Source organism: Podarcis vaucheri, assembly GCF_965113315.1.
Source record: "Podarcis vaucheri genome assembly, chromosome: 4".
NCBI classification, from domain to species: Eukaryota; Metazoa; Chordata; class Lepidosauria; order Squamata; family Lacertidae; genus Podarcis; species Podarcis vaucheri.
Window position 1 is genome coordinate 53,493,950 of NC_138762.1, and position 26,554 is coordinate 53,520,503.

Below are 26,554 nucleotides of genomic sequence, written 5' to 3' on the forward strand. Positions count from 1 at the left end.
TTGGAAGGGACCACAACAGTCATCTAGTCCAACCCCTACAGTCCTTTCCATCTTTCAAAAATATTTTAGTCTGATTATGAAATCATTGCACAGCTCCAAATAGCAATGGCACTTGTTTGCTTCAGGGGATTGGTCTCCTTGATGGGGGGGGGAGATATACAATCAATAAAATCTTATGTGTGTCCATAAGGATTTCCTGGGCAAAGTCCTCTGGTTGCCCATTTTTCCATCTGGACCTGCTTACCTGAAAAGTAAGCAAATATCAATAGACAATTATAATCACAGGAATAGAAGTGGGTCCCAAAAACACAGATCTCAGGAGTCAAATGCCCAAAGGTGCGTCTTCAGCAAGGTATAAAGCATTTCTATATTTGTCCATTTCATTGAGATGCTTGTTGTTAGCATCCATCTGCCTCAAGACACAATAGAGTGTGCCTCGGGGGGAGTCAAACCATTGGAGAATCACAGTGCCTGCTGTGGATGTAGAAATTGGTGACTCATAACTTCTGCCTCCTGTGTTGTTTTTGCTGCATTAGGAGCACCAAAGTAAACTCTCCAGAGCACAAGCTTGGACAGTGTGTCATCTGGGCTTCCCAGATGACATGACCCCACTCTCAGCTTCACTGATGTAGTCCAAAGGAAAGCAGAGCAATTCATTTGGCACCAGCTTGGCAGCAGGATTTGCCAGAAGGAGGTATATAAGATGCCAGCTAACTGTCATGGGGACTTCACTCCAGATTTGTGTAGGGTTAACTCTTTAACCTTTTCTTCTCCCAAAGATATCCCACTAAACAGAGGGTATGAATTTTATCTCAGGGTTTACTCCCACAGACTTACTCATGAATGAGTATAGCCATAAGACAGCCAAGGTTTGGGATCAGAGTTCTCCTTCTCCTAGATAAGCTATCTTCCCAGGTTGACGGGCCCCATCTGCCCCTCATTATCCTATACAGCATATCCAGTAAGTGCCTTCTTGGCTGTTGGACCCACTATTGGTCTTGTCCACTCAATCCTCCAGAACTTGTATTTATATACAGAGCAAGTCCCTAACTTGCTGAGAGTTTGGGACCCATCAGCTACCCTCACCTGGTTTAGCCAGCCAGTCGAAGCCATTTCCTGGGCTGTGGCTGCTGTCACATGCTCACAGCTTTTAGGAGCCACAGGTCATGCTATGCCTGGACAAATAAGAGGATTCTGTTTCCAAGGATACATTTTCAATATCAAGGAAGTGTCAGAGAAGGGAAACCAGACTGGAAATTCAGACTGGAAACAACTCATTTGTAACTTTGTGTTCATTGTCTCATTTTAGTTTCTTTCACTCAGTTTACGCACAGCAATTTTTTCCTAAGTACCTCTAAATTTAGTATAGGTCAATAAAAGCTCTAGGTTTTGTTTCAAAATAGCAAAGGTAAATCTAATTTATTGTTGTCCCTGATCTGCTGTTAGAGGGATTCTTTCTGAAGTTGAAAGAAGAGGGAGAAATGCTGGCTGTTGCCTTGATGTAAGAGGTGGACAGAAAATTAATTTCTCCAAATCTGTTTTGTAGATTAAGAAATAAAATTGAAATTTCTGAAAAACTTGGTTGAAACCTTTAGACATTACTGTTTATGAGGGACTGCTTCTAGAAGAGCAAAACCACCACAACTAAAAATATTCACTTCTCAGGTACTTAATTGCATATATCATACATTCATTCATAGGAACAGTAAGCCTCTCCTCATCCAAGAGGGGAGGTGTTGTGGGCGGGACACGATTTCTGCATCACGCAGGGCGCGTTACGCCCCCTGCCACACTCACCTGGCTGGCGCACCACGCCCACAGGTAAGTAACCAACCAGGCAGCTTGGAGGGGGCGTGGTTTGCAGTTTAACTTACTGCTGTGCCAGCCATTCCGCCTCATTTTCCGCCTTCTCGTCGCGAGTCAGCTTGGAATCAGCTAGGAGTCATCCAAAATCATCCATATTGCACTCACAAGCATCTGCTTCCCAAGAATCAGTCAAGACAAACTTACTGGTTCAACTCCAGCGTGCATCTCTGCTGGTGTCTGTCCAGACATCCACCAATTTACTGCTTCCTGACTTCTTGTAGCTGGGATATGGTAGCTGGGTAGCTGAACCCATAACCTATTGGGAATCTCAGGTACGATACAAACGCAGTGGAAGTTGCTTCCAGTACCAGTCACCCCATGGAAACAGCTTTAGGTCCATATGGTTTATTGTTGCAAAAGACAAGCCTCAGTAAAATAGTTCTGGACATAGTTATATACAACTTGTAGGTTTTTGCAGATACAGATTTAGGCAGATACATACAAGTTCAGATGCATACATTAATCACAAATATATCATTGGAGCAGTGGGATATTACCGTAGCAACTGCCTTGGCTGACCTTGGACCTGTGATTTAATCATCCATTGGATGATTTACATTCATGAAGGAAATTAACCCCTTCCCAAGTGTGGGGAATGACATCCCAGCAGGGCGTTTCTCTATGTTAGCCCATAAATTGTGGAACTCTGTCCCTACATAGGTGTGTTTAGCATCTTCTTTGTATAGCTTTCTACATACACTGAGAACACACCTCTATACCCTGGCCTTTGGCAGTTCAAGGTATTTTGTTGTGTGGGACCTAGTTATTTTGCTGAATTTATCCTGTTCTGTTCTGTTCTGCCTGGAGTGGTTTTACTTGTTTTTATAATTCTAATGATGGGTGTCATTGTTTTGATAAAATTAATAATAAGAATACCTTTATTGTCAATGCACATGTGTACAATGGAATTAAACAAGCCTCCCTCCCCCCACCCAAACACTCAATCACATTGAACTCTGTGTGCTTATCGCTCAACACACCACCTTGCAAGTCAGTTGCACTATGTTATTTTCCGTTCAACAGCCTAACAGCCCACGGATAGAAGCTATTTTTTAGCCTGTTGGTACGGCTGATTACACTTCTATATCTCCTGCCCAAGGGTAGAAGATTAAAGAGGTGATGGCCGGGGTGTGAGTCATCCCTGAGAATTTTTCTCGCTCTCCTAAGGCAACGATCCCTTGCGATGTTATCTAGCAGACTCAAGGGACAGCCCATGATATCATGTGCTGTAGAGACTTTCTGTCCGTGGCTGTCAAGCCAGCATACCACACTGTGATACAATATGAAAGGAGACTTTCTATTGTGGACCAGTAAAAGGAGTTTATCAATTGTTGTTTTACATTACTCTTTCACAAGACCCTGAGGAAATGGAGTCTCTGTTGGGCCTTTCTGACCACCTGAATTATGTTGATTTTCCAAGTGAGGTCCTCACTAAGGTAAACTCCCAGGAATCTAAAGGAGGAGACTCTCTCCACACAGCCCGCCCCACAATATACAGTGGGGCAGGTTCCCCTCTCTTCCTCCAGAAGTCCAACACCATCTCCTTTGTCTTACTAATATTTAGGTGCAAGTTATTCTCTAAGCACCATGTAGATACTTTTTGAACCTCCCCCCAGTACGCTGTTTCATCTCCACCTGCAATTAGGCCCTTTATGGTAGTATCATCTGCAAACTTAATAATTACTGTGGATGGATCAGATGATATGCAGTCATATGTGTACAATGAGTACAGGTAGAGACTTAGCACACATTGATAACTTTATGTTACATTGTTTTAACTCCCTCTCAAACCTTATGGAGAAGAGCAGGTAAAGAAAGCATATACGTTAAATAGAATAATCAATAACTGAGCAATAGGGGATCAACGTTTCAGTTAAGTTGGCTGCTATTCAATATGAAACAAAATTCATTTTTTTATTTAATGTTAATAATTAATTTTCTTCCGTGATCATCTTTCTCTGAAAACGTGAAGACATGCAGTAGAAACAAGTTTGGCCAACACCACCTATAGATACAAATGTGGAAGTGTGAGGCACCCTCAGTCAGAGAGTACTTATTTGGAAGAACACATGTATAAAAAAGGCAATCACATTTAGACCTCATTTTCACTTATCCTGTTTCCTCTGGAGCAGAGTTATGATTTGAAACAGGATATGCATCATACTGCAGCTATCAGAATTATCTGATCTACCCTGGATTTAAAAGGGTTTGGACACTGTGGTGACAGCTGAAAATAATGAGAATCTTTGGAGCAGCCAGGAAGGAAGGAGAAAGGTCTGATCCTTGAGCATTTAAAATTTACAGTCAGAGAAGTGATGACTGTGGTGTAATAACATAAGTGTCTAAAAGCTTCTTTATGGCTTTACAACCAGAATCTTGTGACCCATTCTCATGCATAAAGGTTCTAAGAGCAAAACTCTGCACCATCTGACAATGAGCTACTTTGAGTTACATTTCTCAAAGCATTAATAAAAGGGTTTGATGAAAACATGACCTTCCAAGAACCCTATGCTGTAGGTGGTGATAAACATGGCTTCTTCTACTGTTTTTTTTGGATCTGCGCTATCTATTTCAACACAATCAAGTTCTCAACAACCCATAATGATGGTAGGCTGATGCTCTCCCACTGATCCCATTTGACCAGGCACATGTTTTACTGGCACAATGTGGAAGAGATGGTACAAAACTTCCCCATCATGTAAAGTGATTGGTCCCATGGGGTTTGACTGGTCTGCTTGGATTCCACATCATTCACAGGTAAATTGGTCCAGTGACTCAAGTATACCATGTGGGTCAGACAGAATCCATGGCAGTTCAGTTCAGTAATGAAACTCATACAGATCACCAAAGCACTCCAGAATGAGTCCTCACACCTTGGACAGATTGGACATCTGAAGCCAGTGGTGCTCAGAATTTTACCACATGTCCGGCACTGATTGATGTTTGGGAAAGCTAGTGGTTGTATCAGGTAAGCTAGAGTCAGCCACATTTAGACTTCAGTTTCATTTATGCTCTTTTCTCCGGATTAGAAAACTCTCTGTGAGAGGTCAGACTGACACGACACTTTAAAAGCAGTGGGGGGCATGATTTGGAAATGCTCTTCTTGGCATCAGCTGTGCGAAAAAAATAAGTTCTGCATGTTTGCAACTGATCCTATCTGTGGACAGCACTCATTGGATACTGCTCTGTGATGTCCCCAATTAACCTCACTGTCCTCTGCAAATTCTGGAGCAATTTTGTACTTTTAAAAAAAGGATAACATTACTATTTCTATTGATAAATTTATTACAGCAAAATATATATGTGGATATGTACCCATGGCTTTTTAAGTGAAAATTAAAAGCAGGCAGCCTCTCTGAAATGAGCGGGGAGAGCGGGTTAAGAATAACAGCTGAACCAGCATTCAGCTTGCTGGTATGTACTTCTTTTAAATCAGCCTTTGCCACACTGGGACCTCTGGTTTGGGGCTGATGGGGCCTGTAGTCCAAATCTTCTCGAGGATACCAGGTTGCTGACGCCCTTTCCTTTCAGTTGAGAAATCCACTATAAGTTCTCTTTCTTTACTATGTTGTCTTTAACCATAAACTTCCCATAAACAAGCCTTACTTAGCTTCCTAGGTGGTTGTGAAGACAGAATGGGAAAACCCAAGAATCTCCTCAAAGGAGGAGCATTTACTAGTGACAAATAAATTAAAATGAATTTTGTCAGTCTTTTTCTTCTTCTTTTCAATCTTTATTTTAAAGTGCATCTGTGATTTTATTAAATGTCCTTTAGTGTGAATGTCAACATTCACAATTTACGTTCAGACATGATCACTGAGCATATCAATAGTTATGTCATTCAGTGTCATGCCTTGAAACAGCTATGCCTCCTTGATAATGAATTGAATGTAATACTAAACTTAAGAAGGAAGCATATTCTGCACTTCTAACCCCACCCCATCGGAATGTGTTGGGACAAACTCCAAACACCTTCACGGACCTATTTTTCAGCTGTTACCTCAATTATTCAGAGTGTTCCTTCATCTGTTGACATGATCACATATTGCAGTTTTCATTTATCCTCCCTGGGCCCAACTTTCCTTCCTGTAAAACTGCATATTCTAGAAACTGAACTGTTATGAAACCACAAGGATAATTCAATAAACACATTCACTATAACAGCGCTCTTGCCAAGAATTGCCATGGCTACAATGTAAAATAAATGGCTTGTTAAAGGAAATAACAGATAATGCACCTGATTTGATTCTGCATATAAATCCCCGTTTCAATAGAAGTTTCAGCAAAAGGACACTGCTACTGTTTCCAAGGCCACATTCACACAAATAGCTGGTTAAGTAACCTTGAATCAGCTGCCCTAATCAACATTTTGTATTTGTGTCTAACTTCCTGCTGCCACACTCCAGAAATAGAACACAGAAAAGCAGAGCACTTCAGGCCCATACTTTGATTTGTGCACAGATTGGGCCTGAAAGTAATTTCTGATCTACTCAGGTGAATGAAGTTTGCCATATGTGTAGAGCTGAAAAAGGTGCAGGAAAGAGCAAGCAAAAGGGGATGGAGCAACTCCTATGTGAAGAACAGTTAGACCATCGGTGGAGGGGGTTAGCTTAGGAAAAAAGACGAGGGAAAGAGGACATAATACAGATGTATAAGTTAGGCAGCGAGGCTGGAGGCAGTGGCAGATCTGTGGATATCAGGCTGGGATAGAAAGGGACGATGAAGAAGCAGCAATGGTCAATACTGGATAGTTGGAACACCACTTCACACCATGCCGTTGTTGTTCCAAAAGGAACAAGTGATCTTCACTTGTTAAGTTGCTAAGCAGCTTTCTTCTGGAGTTCTGGACTTCCCAGAGGCATCTGGTTGGCCACTATGAGAACAGGATGTTGAACTAAATGGGCCATTGGCCTGATCCAGTAGGTTCTTCTAATTATAGAATTGTGGAGTGGGAAGGAACCCTGAGGGTGTTCTTATGACTCTCTGCCATTGGTTGACTGCTGGCATGTAGAATCACAGAGGCTTAAAGAGAAACTAGTCTGATACTCTTTGTTTTGTGATAGTAAGGTGGTTCATGGGCTACATGGCCATTATAATCTGGCCTGTGGTGGGAGCGTATGCAAGTGTTAGGATAGGTGTTAGGATAGGTGGTTTGAGAGGTGGAATAGGATAGCATTCTTCATTCCCATTTCTATTCAAAATTTGAATTAGTCTTGTGGTTAAACTTTTACAGTGGTCTTTGGGGCACCATGTCCTTCAATGAAATCTGATTTTAAGCTGTATTTCAGTCAATCGCTGGATTTTATGTTTTAATGTATTGTATATTTTGATGTTAGCCACCCTGAGCCTGGTTTGGCTGGGGAGGGCAGGATATAAATAAAAATAAAATTATTATTGTTGTTGTTGTTGTTGTTGTTGTTGTTGTTGTTACTATTACTATTATTATTATTATTGAAATAGTCCAAATTTATGCAGTGAAAATAGAGGAATGTGAAAAAGCATGAGAATAGCAGATAATCATATCACAAAAAACCCCAGCAAAGGTCATATTAAGGGATAATATCTGCCCAGTTAGCAAATTTCACTGATGTAAATAATGTGTGGTTCTTCAGTATGATCCAGAAAAAGTAATTACACAGGCAATTTAAAATGTGTATAAACTTTAGCATGGAAGCCAGTAAATATAATCTGATATACCTCCTGTTCTTCTCTTCTGTTAAGGTTTCAGAAACAAAACATACAATCCATTCTTTGCAGTTTGTTTAATCGGATAAAAACTAATTATTATGGTACTTGTGGCTTTTATTTGAAAGAGTTTGGCATGTCTTTGGGAAAATGCAATCCGCTTCAAATAACTTTGCATTGTTCATGCATTACATTTTTCAAAAAAGATGCAATGTAAAAGAGCCAAACACTTCGAACTGCAAGTCCATCAATGTTAAGTTTGAAAATCTATGTATTGGAGAGTCTTCTAACCATATTTACTCAGAAGTAAATTGTATTGAATTCAATGGGGCTTACACCCAAATAAGTGAAGTGTTTGGCCCCATCTGCAGTAAACATTTAAAGCAGTATCATACTACAGTGGTACCTTGGTTCTCAAACTTAATCCATTCCAGAAGTCCGTTCCAAAACCAAAGTGTTCCCAAACCAAGGCACGCTTTCCCATAGAAAGTAATGCAAAATGGATTAATCCATTTCAGACTTTTAAAAACAACCCCTAAAACAGCAATTTCACATGATTTTACTGTCTTACAAGACCATTAAAATGAAAGCAATAAACAATGTACTGCAGTCACACAATCAATCAGTAGCTGAACTGGGTTCCACACAGTCACAAAAACAAAACAAAAAAGAGCCACAAAAACACAAAATAAATAGCAAAAACAGACAGACCTAAGCGTAACACTCAAAACAGAAGTGTGGCACTCAAATTGGAAGTGTGGCACTCAAATTGAAGAAGAAGAAGAAGAAGAGTTTGGATTTGATATCCCGCTTTATCACTACCCGAAGCGGCTAACATTCTCCTTTCCCTTCCTCCCCCACAACAAACACTCTGTGAGGTGAGTGGGGCTGTGAGACTTCAGAGAAGTGTGACTGGCCCAAGGTCACCCAGCAGCTGCATGTGGAGGAGCGGAGATGCAAACCCATTTCACCAGATTACGAGTCCACTGCTCTTAACCACTACACCACACTGGTATAACACTCAAAACGGAGCACGGTTTCTGAAAAATGTTTGCAAACCAGAACACTTACTCCCGGGTTTGCAGTGTTTGGGTTCCCAGTTGTTTGAGAACCAAGGCATTTGAGAACCAAGGTACCACTGTACTTTAAACAGCCATGGTTTCCCTCAAAGAATCCTGGGAACTGTAGTCTGTTAAAGGTGGTGAAAGTTATTAAGAGAGGCCTATTCCCCTCACAAAGCTACAATTCTCAAAGTGGTTTAACAATCCATCCCGCTTCCCATGGAACTTTGTTCTTTTAAATTAGTCCTACAAAAAAAAGTCTGCAGGATGTTTTGCAGATAACTTTTAGTAAAAGGTCTGGGGGAGGGGGAGTTATTGTCCACCAAAATGCATTAATTATGTAGTCCTGAGTCAGTTACCATGAAATTTTCTAAGCCCTTGACTTCAATTGAGCAAAAACACTTTAAGGCATTCATGCTCCTAGAAAATGAAAAGATAAAGTTCTAAACACCAAAGATACAGCCACAAATGTGTTAGGTGGTGTCTTGCACTAACCCTCTACGCATGTTCTAATTTTAGCACAAATGATGTAGTGTGATATTTCCACTAAGGCAAATGTGAGGAACTGGGCAAAGCCTTTGCAAATTGCCTTGTAACACATTGGTCAAATTGTGTCCCTCCTAATCTGTAACTACATTACATCATGAGTCATTCAAAGGAAAGGGTAGAGTTTCCTGTTCAATTCATTATAGAAAACAGAGTAACATTTAGAAAGTAAAGAACAAGAAATGAGAACTGTACCTCTCAGGTACAGATCTTTTTCCCATATGATTTTCTCTCATTTTTACATCGTTCTAACTAACTGGCTGCAACTTTTTTCAGCTAATTTTATTTTTTAAGTTACGGAGCTCTAAAGACAGATGTGACAGAAATCTCAAAGGAGCTCAAGCAGCAATATGCATAAAGCAGGAATGGGCAAACTGTGGTCCTCCCATCAGTCCCAGCCAGCGTGCTCAATGGGCAGGGATTACGGGAGCTGTAACCCAACAACAGATTCCTCATTTTTTGTATATGGCATCATATAGGCTGAAAGCAAGAAAGTTCACGGGGCAGCTAGGCTTACAATATATTTAAAACTATTTTGTTACATGCCAAGTGACCACCAAATTGTTTTTAACCCATATGATTAGGTGTAGCAAAATTATGATTAATTATGCACAATATGGGAAAAAGAGTATATTGCACTTGTAATATGTATAAAAAAGTCAGGCCTCATGTACTATATTTCTGCATCATCTTTATAGATATACATACATCAATACATACTCATATTTATACAATCATAAGTATGGTTGATTTATTGGTTTATGTGCTGGTTACATTAAGAAACTTGGGGTGTGGAGGCTTATGATATGTATATAGTGTCATACATATAATAATTCATATAATATGTAAGGATTGTTCATAATATAGTGGAAATAAGTTTGAGATTTTCCAAAAATTCCATCCCTATCTGCAATCAACGCTCGGTTCCTCTTTTGTTGTGTGCCTTTCAAATATATTTTTGCAAAGTTTCTCTTGGTGAATACTGCATTTTTCCTCCCGTCAGACTACTATATGGTGTTTTGTTATTATATGATCTAGCTAAAAGAGGAACTGCCATTGTCAGAAAATTGTTTTGAGGGTTCTTAGCCTCCTGCAAAGGGTACTTTTTCTACTTTCTTCAGCTATAGCAGATCATGTTTGAATTAATCCTCCTCAATGCGGCTTTCATATGCTAACTGCTGCAGTTGAAAGGCAATGTTTTGCAAAATACAAAAGCAAGGCACCAGTTTGCAAAGCGTTTAAGCACATGATTAATTTGGGAGTGGGGATAAGTATGTGCTTACAACCGAACACACCTTTATGAACAGAAGATAACTTAATTGAAGGGTTCTACCTGTACGACCAGTCTCAAAATCTGCTTTTACTATTCAGCTTGCATTTCCATTTATGGTTACAAATTGGATTAGGAAGGAGCCTGTTGGTTTAATTCATTTCAGGAAATCTTAGCTAGATGAATTGTGACACGCTATGAACACTATCAAGTTGTCATTCTGATTTCCTGACTTGGCTCATGAGACGAATTGGCTTCGGTCAATCATCTTCCTAATGGAAATGACAGAATTCTTTCCCCAGGAAAAGTTGTTCGGGTGTAGCAAAAGGAAGGAAATGACCACAACTTGTTGCAATCGGAGTGGGACAACACCCCCTGACACTTTTCTTTTATATCAAAGTTGGCATCTTTGAATGAAAAATCAATGAGTTCAACCTGAGTCCAGACAAGACTGAGATGCTCAAAAGGCCAATTGACCTCACGTGGATGACTCATATTCCCCCTCAAAGATCACAAGCATACTTTAGGGGCTACTCTGGGACCAAGCATTGCTCTTGGATTGTGTCCCCTGTGGCGTACAGTGCCTTTTTTGATGCTTCAGCCAACTGAGGCAACCCCTCGATCATTACAACCTATCTGGCCACTCTTACGCTGTCTTTCAGGCTGGATGGGTCATTGTAAACGCTACAGTTTTGGTGATAGTTGATTCACTGCTGCCTCTACTGGTGACAAATGGTACTTTTAAGCCAGAACTCTCCAATGACCTTGCGTCAATATGCAAATACATTTTTATTTCTAAGGACTTTGGCCCATAAGTTGCCTTGTAAATATTTCGGAACTGGTTTAGAATTATTGCCTTCATTTATCTATTTCAGGGATGAGTAGTCTTTTTCAGTCTGAGGGCCACATTCCCATCTAAGAAAGCTTCTGGCGTCTACTGGCCACTTGAATGTGAATATTACATTGCCTGCACTCTCACACAACCCTCTCTTGTCTTCCATCCAGGCATGCAAGAAGCATCATCATGAAGACTTTTTATTACTTTTCCAGCAGGGACTTTCATCTGAAGTTCCATTTTAGAAGTTATAGTTAACATACCATGCTATGCAATTAGTGAACAGGAAAAAGATTTTAAAAATAAATAAATTGTCCAGTAGCACCTTAGAGACCAACTCAGTTTGTTCTGGGTATAAGCTTTCGTGTGCATGCACACTTCTTCAGATACACTGAAGCAGAAGTCACCAGACCCTTATATATAGTGGGAGGGTGGGGTTTTTCTCAGAAGGGAAGTAGATTGGGAAATGATTGTGCCTTCTCTGTGTGTATGCCTGTGAGAGTACATTTAGACTTCAGTCCTGAATGCACATTCTGGGAATAAGCTCAAGTGAGTGGGACTTAATTCTAAATAAGCATGGAGAGGATTGAACTGCACAGTGGCAAAAGAGACTTTTAAAATATGCTTTGATACTAGGGGTAAGCACTTTGTCTCCTCCAAAGGCAACATATGACGACTTTTAATGTGTTCAGAAAAGTAAACTCTGCAATGTGTGAAAAGACAATTTGGGGTCCTGAAAATACACACAGTGCTGTGTTACACTTATTACATAAATGCGAGCTACAGATACACTCATACCTCCAAATCACATTAACAGCACTGTGTCTTTTATAAGCATCTCCTGGTACTTATACAAAGCTACTCTCCATGGTCTCCCTTAGCTACACATGGAACCCATCTGCTTAGATATACAGCATGCCTACAAGTAGCCATGTTAGTAATTTATTACAATGAGTTTCAAAGAGGTGCTCCTGGAAGGTTGCGTGAAATTTCAGCAAAATATCAAGTGATGTTTGCCAATGCTTACTCTAAAATATAGCACTTCACACGTGCTGACATCCCACAATGCCAGCTAGACCAAACAACTCTAAAGGGCAGAAAGAAAAGCAAATTCTCCTGAGCACCAAATATATGCAGACTACAGAGAAATTCAGCTGAATTTGCTATGTTATTACAGCAGTCTGATGACAAGCTATTTCATTAGTAATATCTGATATACAAGTAAAGATGGAAGAAAATGATGTGTTCTCATATCTTAAGTTTTTCCTTACATAAACAGGATCTATTGCATTTACATGTGCCATCTTAAAAAGACAGAGAGCTAATATTGAAGTTAAATGTTCAGGCAGGGATAATGGGGCAATTTGACCTGCCTTATTGAATGTAAAAAAATTGGTTTATTCATTGTACTCTGCTAAAGTAAATTGTTGGACCAGTATTCCCATAAAGACAAAAGGATCAATCAGTATAAATTAATAATAATGAAAAAAGAAAATGGAGGAGATGGAAGATGGAAATGCTTACACACCGCTTGATGTTTATGACCACCAGGAGCAAAACTGAGAGTGATGAAGGATGAGAGGGATGAAGGAGGACAGCTGGAATAGAGCATGAGACTCTTAGTATCAGGTTCATGGGTTCAAGCCACATGTTGGGCTTATAGTTCCTGCATTGCACGCAGTTGGACTAGATGACCCTCGTGGTTCCTTCCATTTCTATGATTCTAGTCTATGAGTCACATTTAAAGGCGAACCTACCTGATTTACACTTTGTGACACAATACACAGATGTAAACACAGCCATCCTTTCAAAGTCACTTCTTCAGATTTTGCAATGCAGTCAGTTCTCCAGCAGGGTAATGTGTACAAAAATGCATATACTGGGCTAAAGCAAGATACAAATGAATATATTTGTGAACATAACACACACAAATGCATTCTATTGGAGGAAACTGCTTTGCAGAAAAGTGTATAATAGGGAAAAAGTCATACAAAAGTGTGTATAATAGGAGAAATTTGCACTAAAATGCTGGTGGGTTTTCATGGGGACTTAATAATAATAATAATAATAATAATAATAATAATAATAACAACAACAACAACAACAACAACAACAACAACAACAACAACAACAACTGGAAGTTGATGTGGAATTATGGAGGACTAAAATTTGTTTGTTTTTTTAAGAGTTCAGATAGGAAAAATGTGAAACTGACAGATCTGCCCATCCCTATGGTGTCATTAACTTATAAACCAACAGTTTCTACCTGCAGACGTCTGAAAAGTTCATCCACAACAGAATCTTGGGTTTATCTGGTGTTTTTATGGAAGTTTATAATAGGAAAGAATTTCATCACAAGGACTAGACTTTACTAGCAATTTTTCCTCACCCAGAATGGATGTTTTCCTCTTTGTTTCTAGTCAGAGATTCTCATTTCAGCATTTCCCATCCTGTTTACAAAATTAGAAGCACTCCTGACTTTTGGCACCACAGTTTCATATACATAGATATATCTTCAGCATCTTTAGCAGTTCTACGTGGAAATTTCTTTGCACAGGCCTGTTGCCCTGCAAGCATTTTACAGACAACAGTAGCACAGTGAGAAGAGCTTTGAAGCAGACACAATCAAAGCAAGGGGTGTGGTTGTGTCTGTGTGTGTACTTGCATGCTTGTGCATGTATTTATGCATGTGTGAGCCTAGGTACATTTTGCATTCATTTCAGAAGCAGCAACCTAGCATTGCTTACTCGTTCTTGTGATTTTGTGACCTATACACCAGTGCGAAATGACAAGGTATATGTCCTGATCAAACTCAAATTAGCCACTATGGTGTAGCACAATTTCAGCTATAGTGACACCCCATCCATATTCACATGCTCTCAAGTGGAGAAAGAACTCCTTCTCTCATAATACTAAAACCCAGGTTCATCCAATGTAGCTAAATGGTGGAAGATTCAGGACAGACAAAAAGAAGGACTTCTTCACACAGTGCAGAGTTAAACTATAGAATTTGCTACAAAAAGATATGGGGACTATCAGCTTTGAAAGCTTTATACAGTGGTACCTCGGGTTACATACGCTTCAGGTTACACACTCCGCTAACCCAGAAATATTATCTCAGGCTAAGAACTTTACTTCAGGATGAGAACAGAAATCATGCTCCGGCGCCACGGCAGCAGCAGGAGGCCCCATTAGTTAAAGTGGTGCTATAGGTTAAGAACAGTTTCAGATTAAGTACGGACCTCCGGTACCACTGTAAATGGATTAGACAAATCAGTGGAGGATAAGACTTATCAGAGTCGGTTTAATCTGGCCCCTGTGGCAGTTTATTTCCTGGGGTAAAATCCTAAAAAAACCTTAAAAAATTGAAAAAAGATTGGATACCACTGGCTTAGTGTATCAGAAGCTATGGGCTACTGCTGTACTCATGAACGGTTTGTGGGATTTTCATGGGCATCTGGTTGGCTGCCGTGCAAACACGATACTGCATTAAATAAGCCTTTGACAAGGCTCTTTTTCTGTCCTTCTGCTTTGTCTCCCTTGCTCCTTGGAGCTTTAAAGTCCCTAATTAAAATAATTCTGTTAATTGCCTTAGGAAATGAAAAGGAACTGAGACTACTCCAAGGCCATATTGTATCCACTGCAAGAGATCATAGGTGTTAGCCTTACTCTGAATCCATATCATGCTGAATTTGAAAATGCCTGCATAAAGGAATGCCTGCATAAAGGTCCAGTATACCTGAAGGAGCGTCTCCACCTCCATCGTTCTACCCGGACACTGAGGTCCAGCACCGAGGGCCTTCTGGCGGTTCCCTCACTGCGAGAAGCCAAGTTACAGGGAACCAGGCAGAGGGCCTTCTCGGTAGTGGCGCCCACCCTGTAGAACGCCCTCCCACCAGATGTCAAAGAGAACAACAACTACCAGACTTTTAGAAGACATCTGAAGGCAGCCCTGTTTAGGGAAGCTTTTAATGTTTGATGTATCATAGTATTTTAATATTCTTTTGGAAGCCGCCCAGAGTGGCTGGGGAAACCCAGCCAGATGGGCGGGGTATAAATAATAAATTATTATTATTATTATTATTATTATTATTATTATTATTATTATTATTATTATTATTATATAATAATGGCCTTTCTCTCTCAGAGGTAAGAGATGCATGACCAGCACCAATGTTAAAGGTGATGGTTTTGCTTGCATGGAGGTAGTGCTCTGGAAAAGGCTTTACTTGGTTCTTGCTCAAGATCAGGGAGTTCTACTGAAGTGCAGGAGTCCTGCAGTCTGGATATGGGGTCAAGAAAATCAGAGTGAAGGCCAGCATAAGACAACTTTAATGGGTAGAAACAGTCAACCATTCACACAGCAGTCTTAGGTCGTCTTCTGCTCCACTGACCCTGTGGGATCACAAATGTGGTGCCCACAGACACACATGTGGCCACAGAGGCCATCCCAGGTCTCTCTGGGTCTCATCTCCCTATCCCCCCTGAAATTAGGCATGAAAAGAAGCATTCTCCTTTAGCCAAGAGAATTGGGGTGTGGGTGGGTGAGTGGGTGTTGCCCACAACAGTTTTATCCAGTTTACAATTGTGTCCACGGTTCTAAAAATATTGGCAACTCCACAAATTACTAACTTTTTGGAAAGGCCTGGCCAGTGTTCCAAATAATGTTTAAAGTGTAAACTATTGTTATCAATGCATTGGTGGGAGTTGGCTGTCTTGTTTATATAGCATGGCTGTGGAATCACTGACTGATCGTACAGTAGGGCAAGGCTAAAGCTATGTCCTGGCACAGTCATAATTTGTACAAGTCCTGCAAGATTGAAATCAGGGTACCTACTCCTAAACCAGGGTGATTGACTGTCCTTCCGATTTCTGAATATGTCATGAAAGAGCAGCTTGCTTTGCACCCACTTAGCAAGCTAACAGTGCTGATCTCCATGCTGCAGAAAGCTTTGACTGCTGTTTTCTCCATACTGAGCTGAGGCTACAAGCACGGAAGTCAAGGAGGTCCCCCTCCAATGTCCTCCCCACCCACCCCCCGTTAACAGGTCTAGGGTTGTATGATAACATTTGATTGATGGATCACTTTCCCACCTCCCAGCCCCAAGTTGGCAAACCTGATCCTCAGTGAAGGCATAATACATAAGGCCAGCACAGCAACTTTGATGGTGGTCGCATAGAAACAAACAAAAAGCAACTGAGCAAGTGAATAGGAGTTTATTTAGAAACTGTAGGAGCCTGATGTCATCTATGGGCAATGCTCGCCCTGGCCCAGGCTTCTAAAATATGAGACACACATGTTGCACATGGTGTTTTCTCATTTGAAAATGGCACAGCCACTGCAGATTTAAAACACTGGCTGTGATCTTGGAGAGCATCCAAGAGTTATATAATTTATCAGACCTCCCCTTGCCCTTAGACATCTGGGAGGTTTGCTTCATTTTTGAGGCTATGTGCTCCTACAGTTTCATTCGAACAGTTTCACTTCTGACCTCCCAGCCCCCACCCCCCCTTGCACCCACCCAACCGCGAGAGTGGCTTAGCTCATGCACACAAAACCCACTTCACATAATTCCTCTGACTGACAAGGGACAGAAAATGCTCAGTGTGACACTTTCTTGTAAAAGCATAGCGGGGCGGCCTGCTGCATTATGACTCCGGGATTAGAAAAGACACGAGCAACTTTCAGGAAAGGCCAAGCTCCTGCAAGAAATATGATGAGAAAAGCTTTGTTAATGCAGCTGAAAGGCAAGATAATGATTTATTGACAGGTTGCTTTCATTTAAACAGGCTTTTGACCAGGCTGCATCAGTTACAGGTGGTGATACACGCTGAGGAAACAATATGTTTTCCTCAGAATTGAGGTCTAAGTTCGGAGATAAAATATAAAAAGGGGGAAAAATACACCCCAAGTAGGACAGCTGACAAAATATTGCAATGTACCCCAGTCCCTAAAAGGGTGTTCCTATTCAGGGTCCAAACCATTCTGGAACAGGAGTCATACAGTCAGGTTTAGGCATCATGCCATAGAAGAAAGCCTGGGGGGGGGAGGATTTCCTCCCCCCCTTTCCTTTCTATTGCTGATTGTATAGAGAGCTCCAGCTTGGAAACTGAGCATTTTATTGCTCTAGAGCAGGGGAGGAAGGACATGAGAGTTTTGGAAAGTAGGAAAGGGAAAAGCTTCCTTCCACCTGAAACATCCCTGTACGGTGCAGGGCAGCTTCCAGACCTACGTCCCCCACCCCTCTGATCCCCAGTGTACAATATTGACTATAAGCTATTAGAAGCTTGAGCAGGCACATTTCCTCTCTTCCCCACCCTCCATTTCCCCCACCCCAACTGAGAAACCATGTCGCAACTGCTTTCTGCCTCAGCTGACAGAATCACACGCCCAGCCCAACTCCTGATTCCTTGAGACTAGGGGTGGCCCTCCAGATGTTGTTCTATTTAGCCCCACCCACAGGGGTGTCCCGTCTCATTTCACCACTGAGGAATGTGCCGGCCCCTGCTGTGCCCCCTCCCACTGCCAAACACACCCACCCCACCCCTTCCACCACCACCAGAACTCTGTGAGGGAAAGTCATTCTGCAAGGCCTTGACCCTTGTCTTCTCTGCTCCAGGGGAAGGGGAAGAGAGCAGTGATGCTGTGCACCGAAACTTGGCAAGAGGAGGCTATTCCACTAGCGGTGGAAGTGGTGGGGTGGGCGGGCAATCTACTGCCAGAGGCAGCTGCTTCACCTCACCTCATGGGTAAGACAATACTGCCCACCTAGCATAGTCAGTTATCAGAGGTGATGGGAGTTGAAGTCTACCAGCATCTGGAGGGGCACAGGTTGTCCAGTCCTGCTTTGGGCCCCTCTTTTTCTCTCTCACACACACTTTTCTCTCTCTCTCAAACACACACACTTCAGGAACACTCCAGGTTTGTTGCAGAGCTTCCTTTTCTTTATTCATGTACACACTTCTCTGTGTGCTATGTTGAAACAACTCCTTTGTTGTGATATGACTCCATTTCACTTCCAACCTGTTAGGCACTCAGCCACCTGCATTTGCTAATGGGGGAATTATGTGATGCTGTGGCGGGATGCTGGTGGCGCTGTGGTCTAAACCACTGAGCCTCTTGGGCTTGCTAATCGGAAGGTTGGTGGCTTGAATCCCCATGACGGGGTGAGCTCCCATTGCTTGGTCCCAGGTCCTGCCTAGTAGTGCAAAAGCATACCAGTGCAAGTAGATAAATAGGTACCGCTGTGCCGGGAAGGTAAATGGCATTTTCATGCGCTCAGGTTCCTTTCACTGTGTTTTGTTGCGCCGGAAGCGGTTTAGTCATGCTGACCACATGACCCGGAAAGCTGTCTCCCTCGGCCTGAAAGCAAGATGAGCGCCACAACCCCAGTCACCTTTAACTGGACTTAACCGTCCAGGGGTCCTTTACCTTTACCTTTTACCTACGTGATGCTTTTTTTTTTCCCCTAACACAGTTTTATTTAAACAAAGTTGTAAAAATAGAAAACAAAGTACAGAAGAATTAAACTCTGAGTGCTACGACCTCCATCCAGAGTTATTTACTTGTGTATGTCATACATTAGGACTAAAAGTGAACAAGAAAAACTGCGAGTGGCTAATACAGAGCATCCAATTACCTGGCATATTCTGAATACATAATTCCAAATATGACAGCACTAGAATGAACTCATTGTGAACTGTTGATGGTTTGTATAAATGTTTAAACTGCTCTTTTGAGAACCGAGTTTTGGGGAAAGTGATAGAACAAACTGTTTAAGGTTCCACAGTAGCTGCTCACAAAATGCCATTTACAAAAGATAGATCCCAAACAATAGCCTCAATAAATAGTTTGCTTTAACTCTCTCATTTTAGTTGTTCAGCAGTGGCATATCAGTGTCCATTGGCACAGGAGCAAGTTCACACAAATAAAATAGTGTAGCTTCACTAGCTTCTGCTTCTGTCAGTGGCTCCAGACGAACCAGTTTGCTTTGGGTTGGTTGAGGATCCAGACCACTTTCCAGGAGTTCATCCACTTCTATTGGTTTATCCACAGAAGATACCGATTCAGGTGTCATATTTGCATTCTCCACTGAGCCTGAATTTCCATCAAGGAATGCAAGTAGGGGAAAGGCAGTATATTGAATGAGCTGTTTATCTGATTTGGGGTCAGAATTAGGCACATCTTGTGTAGATGGTTGAGCACTATTAGTCTTCATAGTTTCAATTCCCTTTGTCTCCACTTTTGTACTATTGATATGACCTGTAGGATTCATCTGCACGGAACTTGAAAAAAGATCAACCAGGAGATCTGGATCTATGCTGAACTGTCGTCCTGACAACATGGCCTGGAAATCCTCTAAACTGCAATCAATGTTCTCAAGATAATCCAGAAGTTCCACCTTTCCAAGAAGATTGATATTTTGTGAAATCACTCCATTCTCACTGAGTATTGAATCCATCATTGAGACTGGGTCTTCTGCTGTTAAGGTTGACTGGCTGTTTAACTGAACAGCACCAGACATTAATGGGCTTGCACCATATGGGGAAGGACTGACAGAATCACTGGATGGAACTGTGGCTGGTTCAGCAGTTGTATTTTCATGGATTATAGGAGCATAGTCATCCTCATTGTCATCTTCGACTATTACAATGTCAGGACTATAATTTGAGTCTGAAGCAGCATCTTCACTGCTTTCTGGACTAACCGGAGGCTTTTCTTCATCACCAATATCATCAGTTATATCATAAATAATAATATCGTCTGACAGCTGTTCCCTCTGCTTTAAGCCATCAGTCCTGCTGTGTGGTACATGTTTGTTTTCTGCTGGTTCTTTGACTATCTGCTGGAATATGTTGGACTTCGGTGTCCCATTAGTATTCAGAAGCAATGGGCGTTTTCGTTTCAAACTCACAAGTTGGTTATTCTGAACAAGGGTGACAATGAACTGTACAATCTTTCGAATAACTTGCTGTTGCTGCAGATGTTTTGCTCTCAGTTCTGCTACTTCCCGCCAAAGAGATTCATTTTCTCTCTTCAGAGCAGATAGCCTGGATTCAATAGTCTCTTGTTTACTTTGAACCTTCTGAGCACTGCTTATGATTTTAGACAGATCTTCCTGACGAATTTTATTTTCTTCAGGCCTTGAAGAAGAAACCTTTCTTTTAATGTGCTCCAGTAAGTCTTCCCGTCCTTGCTTGAAGTAGGGGTGTTGGAATTCAACAGGTCCATCTCTTTCCAATTTGACAATGCCAGAGTCAACATGGACTACCTTACGAAAACCATACATATTCAGCTGTCTCACAAAGCTTGCCATGTTGTTGTGCTTGAAGTACTTTGGAAGAATCTCTTTGGCAAATCTTTGTTCATCCAACACAAGGAAACTCTGTCCATTCTGGCTCCAGGTGATGAGCTGGTTGCTCGGCGCGTCGCCCACCAGCGCCCAGAGCTTGCTGAGGAAGGCCGGGACTGCGGTGGCGGCGCCCGCGTTCGCCGCCGATGATACCGGCTGCTGCTGCTTCATCTTCGCCCGCTGAAGTGCGCCTGAGGCAGTCTCGGCGGTCGGTGCCGCCGTTGTCCTTCGCTACCGATGCTAATACCGTCGTCGTCGTCGCCGCCGCTCCTCCTCCTCCTCCTGCCTGCCCGCTCCTCCCCCCACAAGGCGCGTGCGCGCCGCCCCGCACGCGCCGTGGGGGGGGCCTTACCTACGTGATGCTGTACCAACTTTTTTGTATGTCTTTAGCCGCACAGTTTCATATATCTTTTGTAAGTGAACAAAATACAGACATATTTAATGGAAATCCAAAGGGTATATCGGTATGTTCTATGTAATTCAGATCTTATAATTACCTGAGCTATGGAAGGCTACATTGGCTGTGTACACACCATACATTTAAAACCTGAATTCTAAATCTCTGTAACCTATCCTGGGACCTGCTGGTGAAGTACGGGGAATAAATTTATGATTATTTCTTACTGTTGTTGTTGTCATTGTTTCTCAGTCAAAGAATCTTGGGAGCTGTGGTTTTCTTGGAGTTGTAGCTCTGTAAGGAGTAAATTAATAGGATACTTTTGGGAATGTTGTGTTTTAATGAATGTCCTTTAAATGCATGGTTTGTATACAGGCCATGTGTGCATCATTTGATATTTGTGAGGGGGGTGGTAAGGGAAATGCTATTCAAAGAACAGGACCCAGCTAGATAACAGACAGTGTAAATAGTATATCTGCAAGTCAATCTGTTTTTTTTAAAATCCACATTAATAGCAACAAACACACTGAACACTGATGAAAAGCCAAATGCAAATGTACAAAAACTTTAAACTGTTCAAAATCGTCTGTTCTTTCCATTGTTATTTTGACATCCTGACCTCTGCTACTGTAAAAACCAAAGAACATCTCAACACTGGGTGATATTCCAAAAGTGTTGGATTATTTTGCTTCAAGCCTACCTTGGAGCGAAATAGAAACTGAAATATTTATGGGCTGAAGTATTGGTTTTTCATCTTTGGGACCACAATTCATGTAACTCAAGCTGTATCTGACATCTTAAATAAACTCAGTTGTCTACAGACACCCACCCACTAGTTGGGCATGACATAATATGGCTGTCATGAAGAGTTTATAACTGAAATGAGAGACTTCATGGCTCTTTTTTCTGAAGTATAATTTCTCAATCAGGATGGAGAGGAGGAATTAGAGATGGCAGTGTCTCTGGCAGTGTAATCCCCAAAGCAGCTAAGCTGTAATCCTCAAGCCACTTTGGTTTGGGGGTACACTTCTCAACTGCTTCACAACTATTTTTACTCAGAACTAGTCTAAATGCATCTGCACCAGTTGACAGCATATTAGCAAACTATCTCCCACTTTGGCCACATAAGAAAATAAATAAGTAATGACAGAAGTATAACTGAGCAGAATTTTCTTCTTGATTAGACCAAAGGCCTATCTAGTTCAGCATTTTGTTCCACTGTGGCCAACAAGATGCCTCTGGAAAACAAGTACAAGGGCAGTAGCTGTCTCTTATTGTCCTTCACATTTGTTATTCACACCACTTGTCCATGCAATTCAGTGTTGTCTTACTCCAGCCTCCAAATGTTTTATACTACAAATTCTTGACCATCTTTCCTGAACAATGGCAGTGCTGGCTGAAGCTGATGGGTGCTATAGTTCCAAATATATTGGGTAGGAATGGATATATCAATCAATTTTGGTTTCTCTCAGTTTTCCATTTCTCCAATCTTCAGTTCTCATTTCTGTAACAATTTACATTTAAAAAACCATATGACAATTTGTCAGCATTTTTGTGAAAATTTCTCTTAATAAACACATTCCTGTATGGAATTTTGACTTTTGTACACATTTGTGCATGCAGTTTTCCCTAATATAATGCATTTTTACATGTTTGGTTGCAGAACATCATCGCAAAATTCAGAGAAGAGCAAAATTTAAAGGATAGCAGGATTTTGGTTCACATATTGCTTTGGGAAGGGCAAATTATGTGTTTTCTCTTTAAAGTGGAAACAAAATCTATTTTCTTCTCCATGCATCCTCCATTTCTCCTCCAGATTCTGGGGAAGACTGCCATAGACAAATTCACACTCTCTTCTCACACATTTTTTCATGTTTTCAATCCTCTCAACACATGAATACATGAAATACATGAAATTGCATGTATTGAATTGCAGGCTTAACTGTTGATAGCCAAACCAAACATTTTATATGCAAAGACAAGGACTTGATTATCATCATAAAAGAGCTGACAGTGCAATGGTAACCTTTCTAACAGAACTAGAAACTCACCCTCAGTCAGTTCACATTTCATGCGTTATACCTTGCAGTTACAAGTGACTGCCAAGACAAAGCATGACATCTCTACAAATTAATTTGCGTTTTGAATCAATATTGAGGAGAATGAGACTTCAGTCAGTGCAAGGAATCAGACTTTTGATCAATTGTCAAGATCAGCTGCGTCAACTGCAATAAAACTGAAATAAGAAGCATACTGACATTATTCAAATAAGCCAAGTTCTTCAGTGCATTTAAATCCAGTGAAATTTCAGTGCAGGAGTAACATTTCAGGAGTAGACAGTGTGACTGAAGGCATTCGGCATACAATCATCAACAAAATATTTGTTTTCTGTTCTTTAATGTGTGTTTCAGTAGTAAGCTCTGGTTGACAAAATGCTTGGAAAGCGCAGTTACAAGACTCATACACCTTGGCACGCTAGGCTATAGGACCATATGTTCCCACTTCAAAACTTGTAAATACCAAGGGAAGAACTTTCATGTGGGACTCAGCCAGCAGATCTTTTTCTTCCCCATGTAAATCTATAAGCTACGGAAAGGTGAGTAATTTAGGCTCCAATGGAATCACACAGTTGAGACTTTTCACTAAAATGAAATATAAACCAAATTAAAACAAAATAATTGGATGGAACCACTTGGCTTCCTAAGGATCTTGGGACGTTTTGTGAGACTACAGAGAAACCTGTGGGTCAGAATGGTAATCTGCACTATTGGGGCAGCCAAAGAGATTGAAATCTCCACCAAAATGCAAACACTACAAATATCCGAGAAGTAGTTCCATTTCTAGTCGTAGAATTATTCTAAGTGAAAACACTGTTTAACTATCAGAGTTCCAGTATGTTTGTTCTGTATCAGTGCCATGAAAACTCAGCTGAAAATTCAATTGCTGATTTACATTGGTGCCCAGATGGCAGGGAAGAGTACCTGTAACCTGCATATAGATCATGTTTAGTGCTCAGATTCAGCATTTCAGAAGTCTCCCATTGAGAAACACATCCTGAAAAATGCTGCTAGCGATTTCCCCTCCTTGAATTCCCTTTAAAGCAAAAAGCACCCAATTGACCTCAACTTTTGTTTTAGGCTTTTTACTTTAGGCAAAAGTCTTAGTGACTCTGTTCCTGGGTCTTTTCAACCAGCTTCTGCAATGAAAACTCTTGGTGGCACTGAAGCGCCTCCACTTTGGAAGAAAGGTAGAGGCAGCTCAGAAGTTCATCTAGAAGCTTGGGGAAGCCAGAGGCCCGCCTGCTTTTCATTTCTTGGCATTTGGCTTAAGTGGGAAGCTAGCAGAAGGGCCTCTCAAATCCTGATCCATGCAGCAATAGGTACAGTTGGTCCTGGCACTTGATGAGAACTGATGGACCTATACAAGTGTGTGAAACTGTTTAGTGGAAAGGGGGAATAATGGAAAAAGTTGAGTCATCTAAAATGCATGTAAAATCAAGCGGTATATAAATTTTGTGATGAAATAAATGAAACACAGAATCTGCTAGAATCTGAAGAAGTGCACATGCACACAAGAGCTCATACCAATAACAAACTTAGTTGGTCTCTAAGGTGCTACTGGAAGGAATTTATTTAGAATCTGCTATGATTCATTAATTATTATTATTATTATTATTATTATTATTATTATTATTATATTTTATTATTAATAGAATTTATTGTTATTATTATTATTAATTGAATTTATATACCACCCTTTACCCGGAGGTCTCAGGGTGGTTCATAGAATAATCAGGGCAGTTCACAGAATTGTTAGTTATTGTTATTGTTATTGTTATTGTTATTACCACTACCCGCCCATCAAGTGCCAGGATGTATTACAACATTAAAACAACATTAAAAACAATTTTCATACCATAGAATCTGCTGCCCATCATTACATTTTGGACCAGATTCACCTTTCAATCCCCAACTGGGACAAGGCACTTACAAAGCATGAAAGCCAATTGTACTTTGAGTACAAATGAATCAAGCTGGTTGATTCAGCTGCAGCTGATTCATCTATTCAGTCTACCTCGTTCTGTGAGCCAACACAGCTACAAACACTCTGAACTAGTTTAGAACTGGAGAACAGGCACCAGGTTTGAATGTGGGAAAGATTTATTTCAGACAGCTTTGAAGGTGTTTTTATGCAATGAAATGAGCACATGAACATTTGGAGATGCCTCTGACACAGGTAGGGTGGTATTTACTAACTCAGCAGACACTCTATGAGGCGCCTTATCCCTTTGCCTTTTGGCCAACATTTATCAATTTTTCTGGCTTTTTTACCCTCTTTGTTTTAAATCATGAAAACATGTTTTTTTGTTCAGTGTGCCATTCCATGTAAATGCTTAGCATTATGAGAAATGTTATTCCAGCTCCTTTCCTCTGTTTATACCAAAGAAGCAAAATGGATGCTTCAGAAATTGTGGGTTTGTTAACACTGTATTTCATGCATTATCAACTAAATATCTGGCATGACCCAGGAGGCCAGCTCCTGGAGAAGTCACTAAGACCTGGCTCTGTGCAGGCTCCCAGGACTCATCAAGAATAAAGTTTGATTCATATAACTCCACTTCTGGTGAGTTGTTTCATAAACCACAGATGGCAATACAGACATTTGGCCCGATTCATGCATCTTGCTTCAAACTTGTCCCAGCCCCTCCACTTCTTAATTGCTCTGTTATTTAAATGGGATTGTTTTTATTATGTGCTTTCATTGTGAATGTAAACATTTTAATGTTTGTGTAATGGGTTTTTACACTTTGTGAACCACTTTCAAATCTGTTTTGGCATTAAGCAGTATATAAATATAATTTAATAACAATAATAGAGTGACTTTCTGGCACAATGCTTCTTCTTCTGCATATTTATAGGAGTAATTATTTTTCTATAAATATAACCATCTCTTTTCAACTAAAAAGCAAACTTTAATATATGCAGTCTCTTCCACAGATCAAATGTCAAGTTTTGATCATAAACAAAGCATTTTGTTGGAGGGTTTTTGGGATTTTTTTTATTAAGTTGCACAAACACAAGGGTCAAGAGCATAGCCAGTTGTTCTTATTTTTAAAGGAATGAAATACCAAATTCTTAAATAGAGAACATGCACAAGCTTCCAAACTCTTAAAATGTTGCTAATAGGTAAAAACTGTAACTCACGCTTCATGGTGGAGGTTTTGCCTCTACAAAGGAACTGCTCTGGCTAAATTAAAAATAAGATGGAAACAGCCTATGGCCTCCACTAATGTGGCCCTAATTCAAGTCCAGTTCAGAAATTCGTAAATGCATGGAGGGGAATCTTACATCTCAAAAGAAGTGCCTTGGATAGTTATTCCTTGCAATTGAGATCCCTGTATGGTTGGAGGAACAGCCGGGTAAGTAAGCTATTTGCATTCAGCTGAAACATGGGTAGGTACCATCATGTAGGCATCTGTGCTTGGTGTATGGACAGGGACAGGGTTTGAAGTCATAACTTGTGAAGGAGAATTTCTAAATA

The 26,554-nt window shown here is 40.9% G+C and overlaps 1 protein-coding gene across 1 annotated transcript; it reads right to left on the reverse strand.

The window, feature by feature from the left end:
• Positions 1-18,719: 18,719 nt before the first annotated feature.
• LOC309531518 (heat shock factor protein 2-like) lies at positions 18,720-20,941 on the reverse strand. The gene has a single exon (XM_082221088.1). It carries the CDS (start codon positions 20,785-20,787, stop codon positions 19,135-19,137), a length of 1,653 nt encoding a protein of 550 aa, XP_082077214.1. The 5' UTR covers positions 20,788-20,941; the 3' UTR covers positions 18,720-19,134.
• Between the last annotated feature and the right edge of the window lie 5,613 nt (positions 20,942-26,554).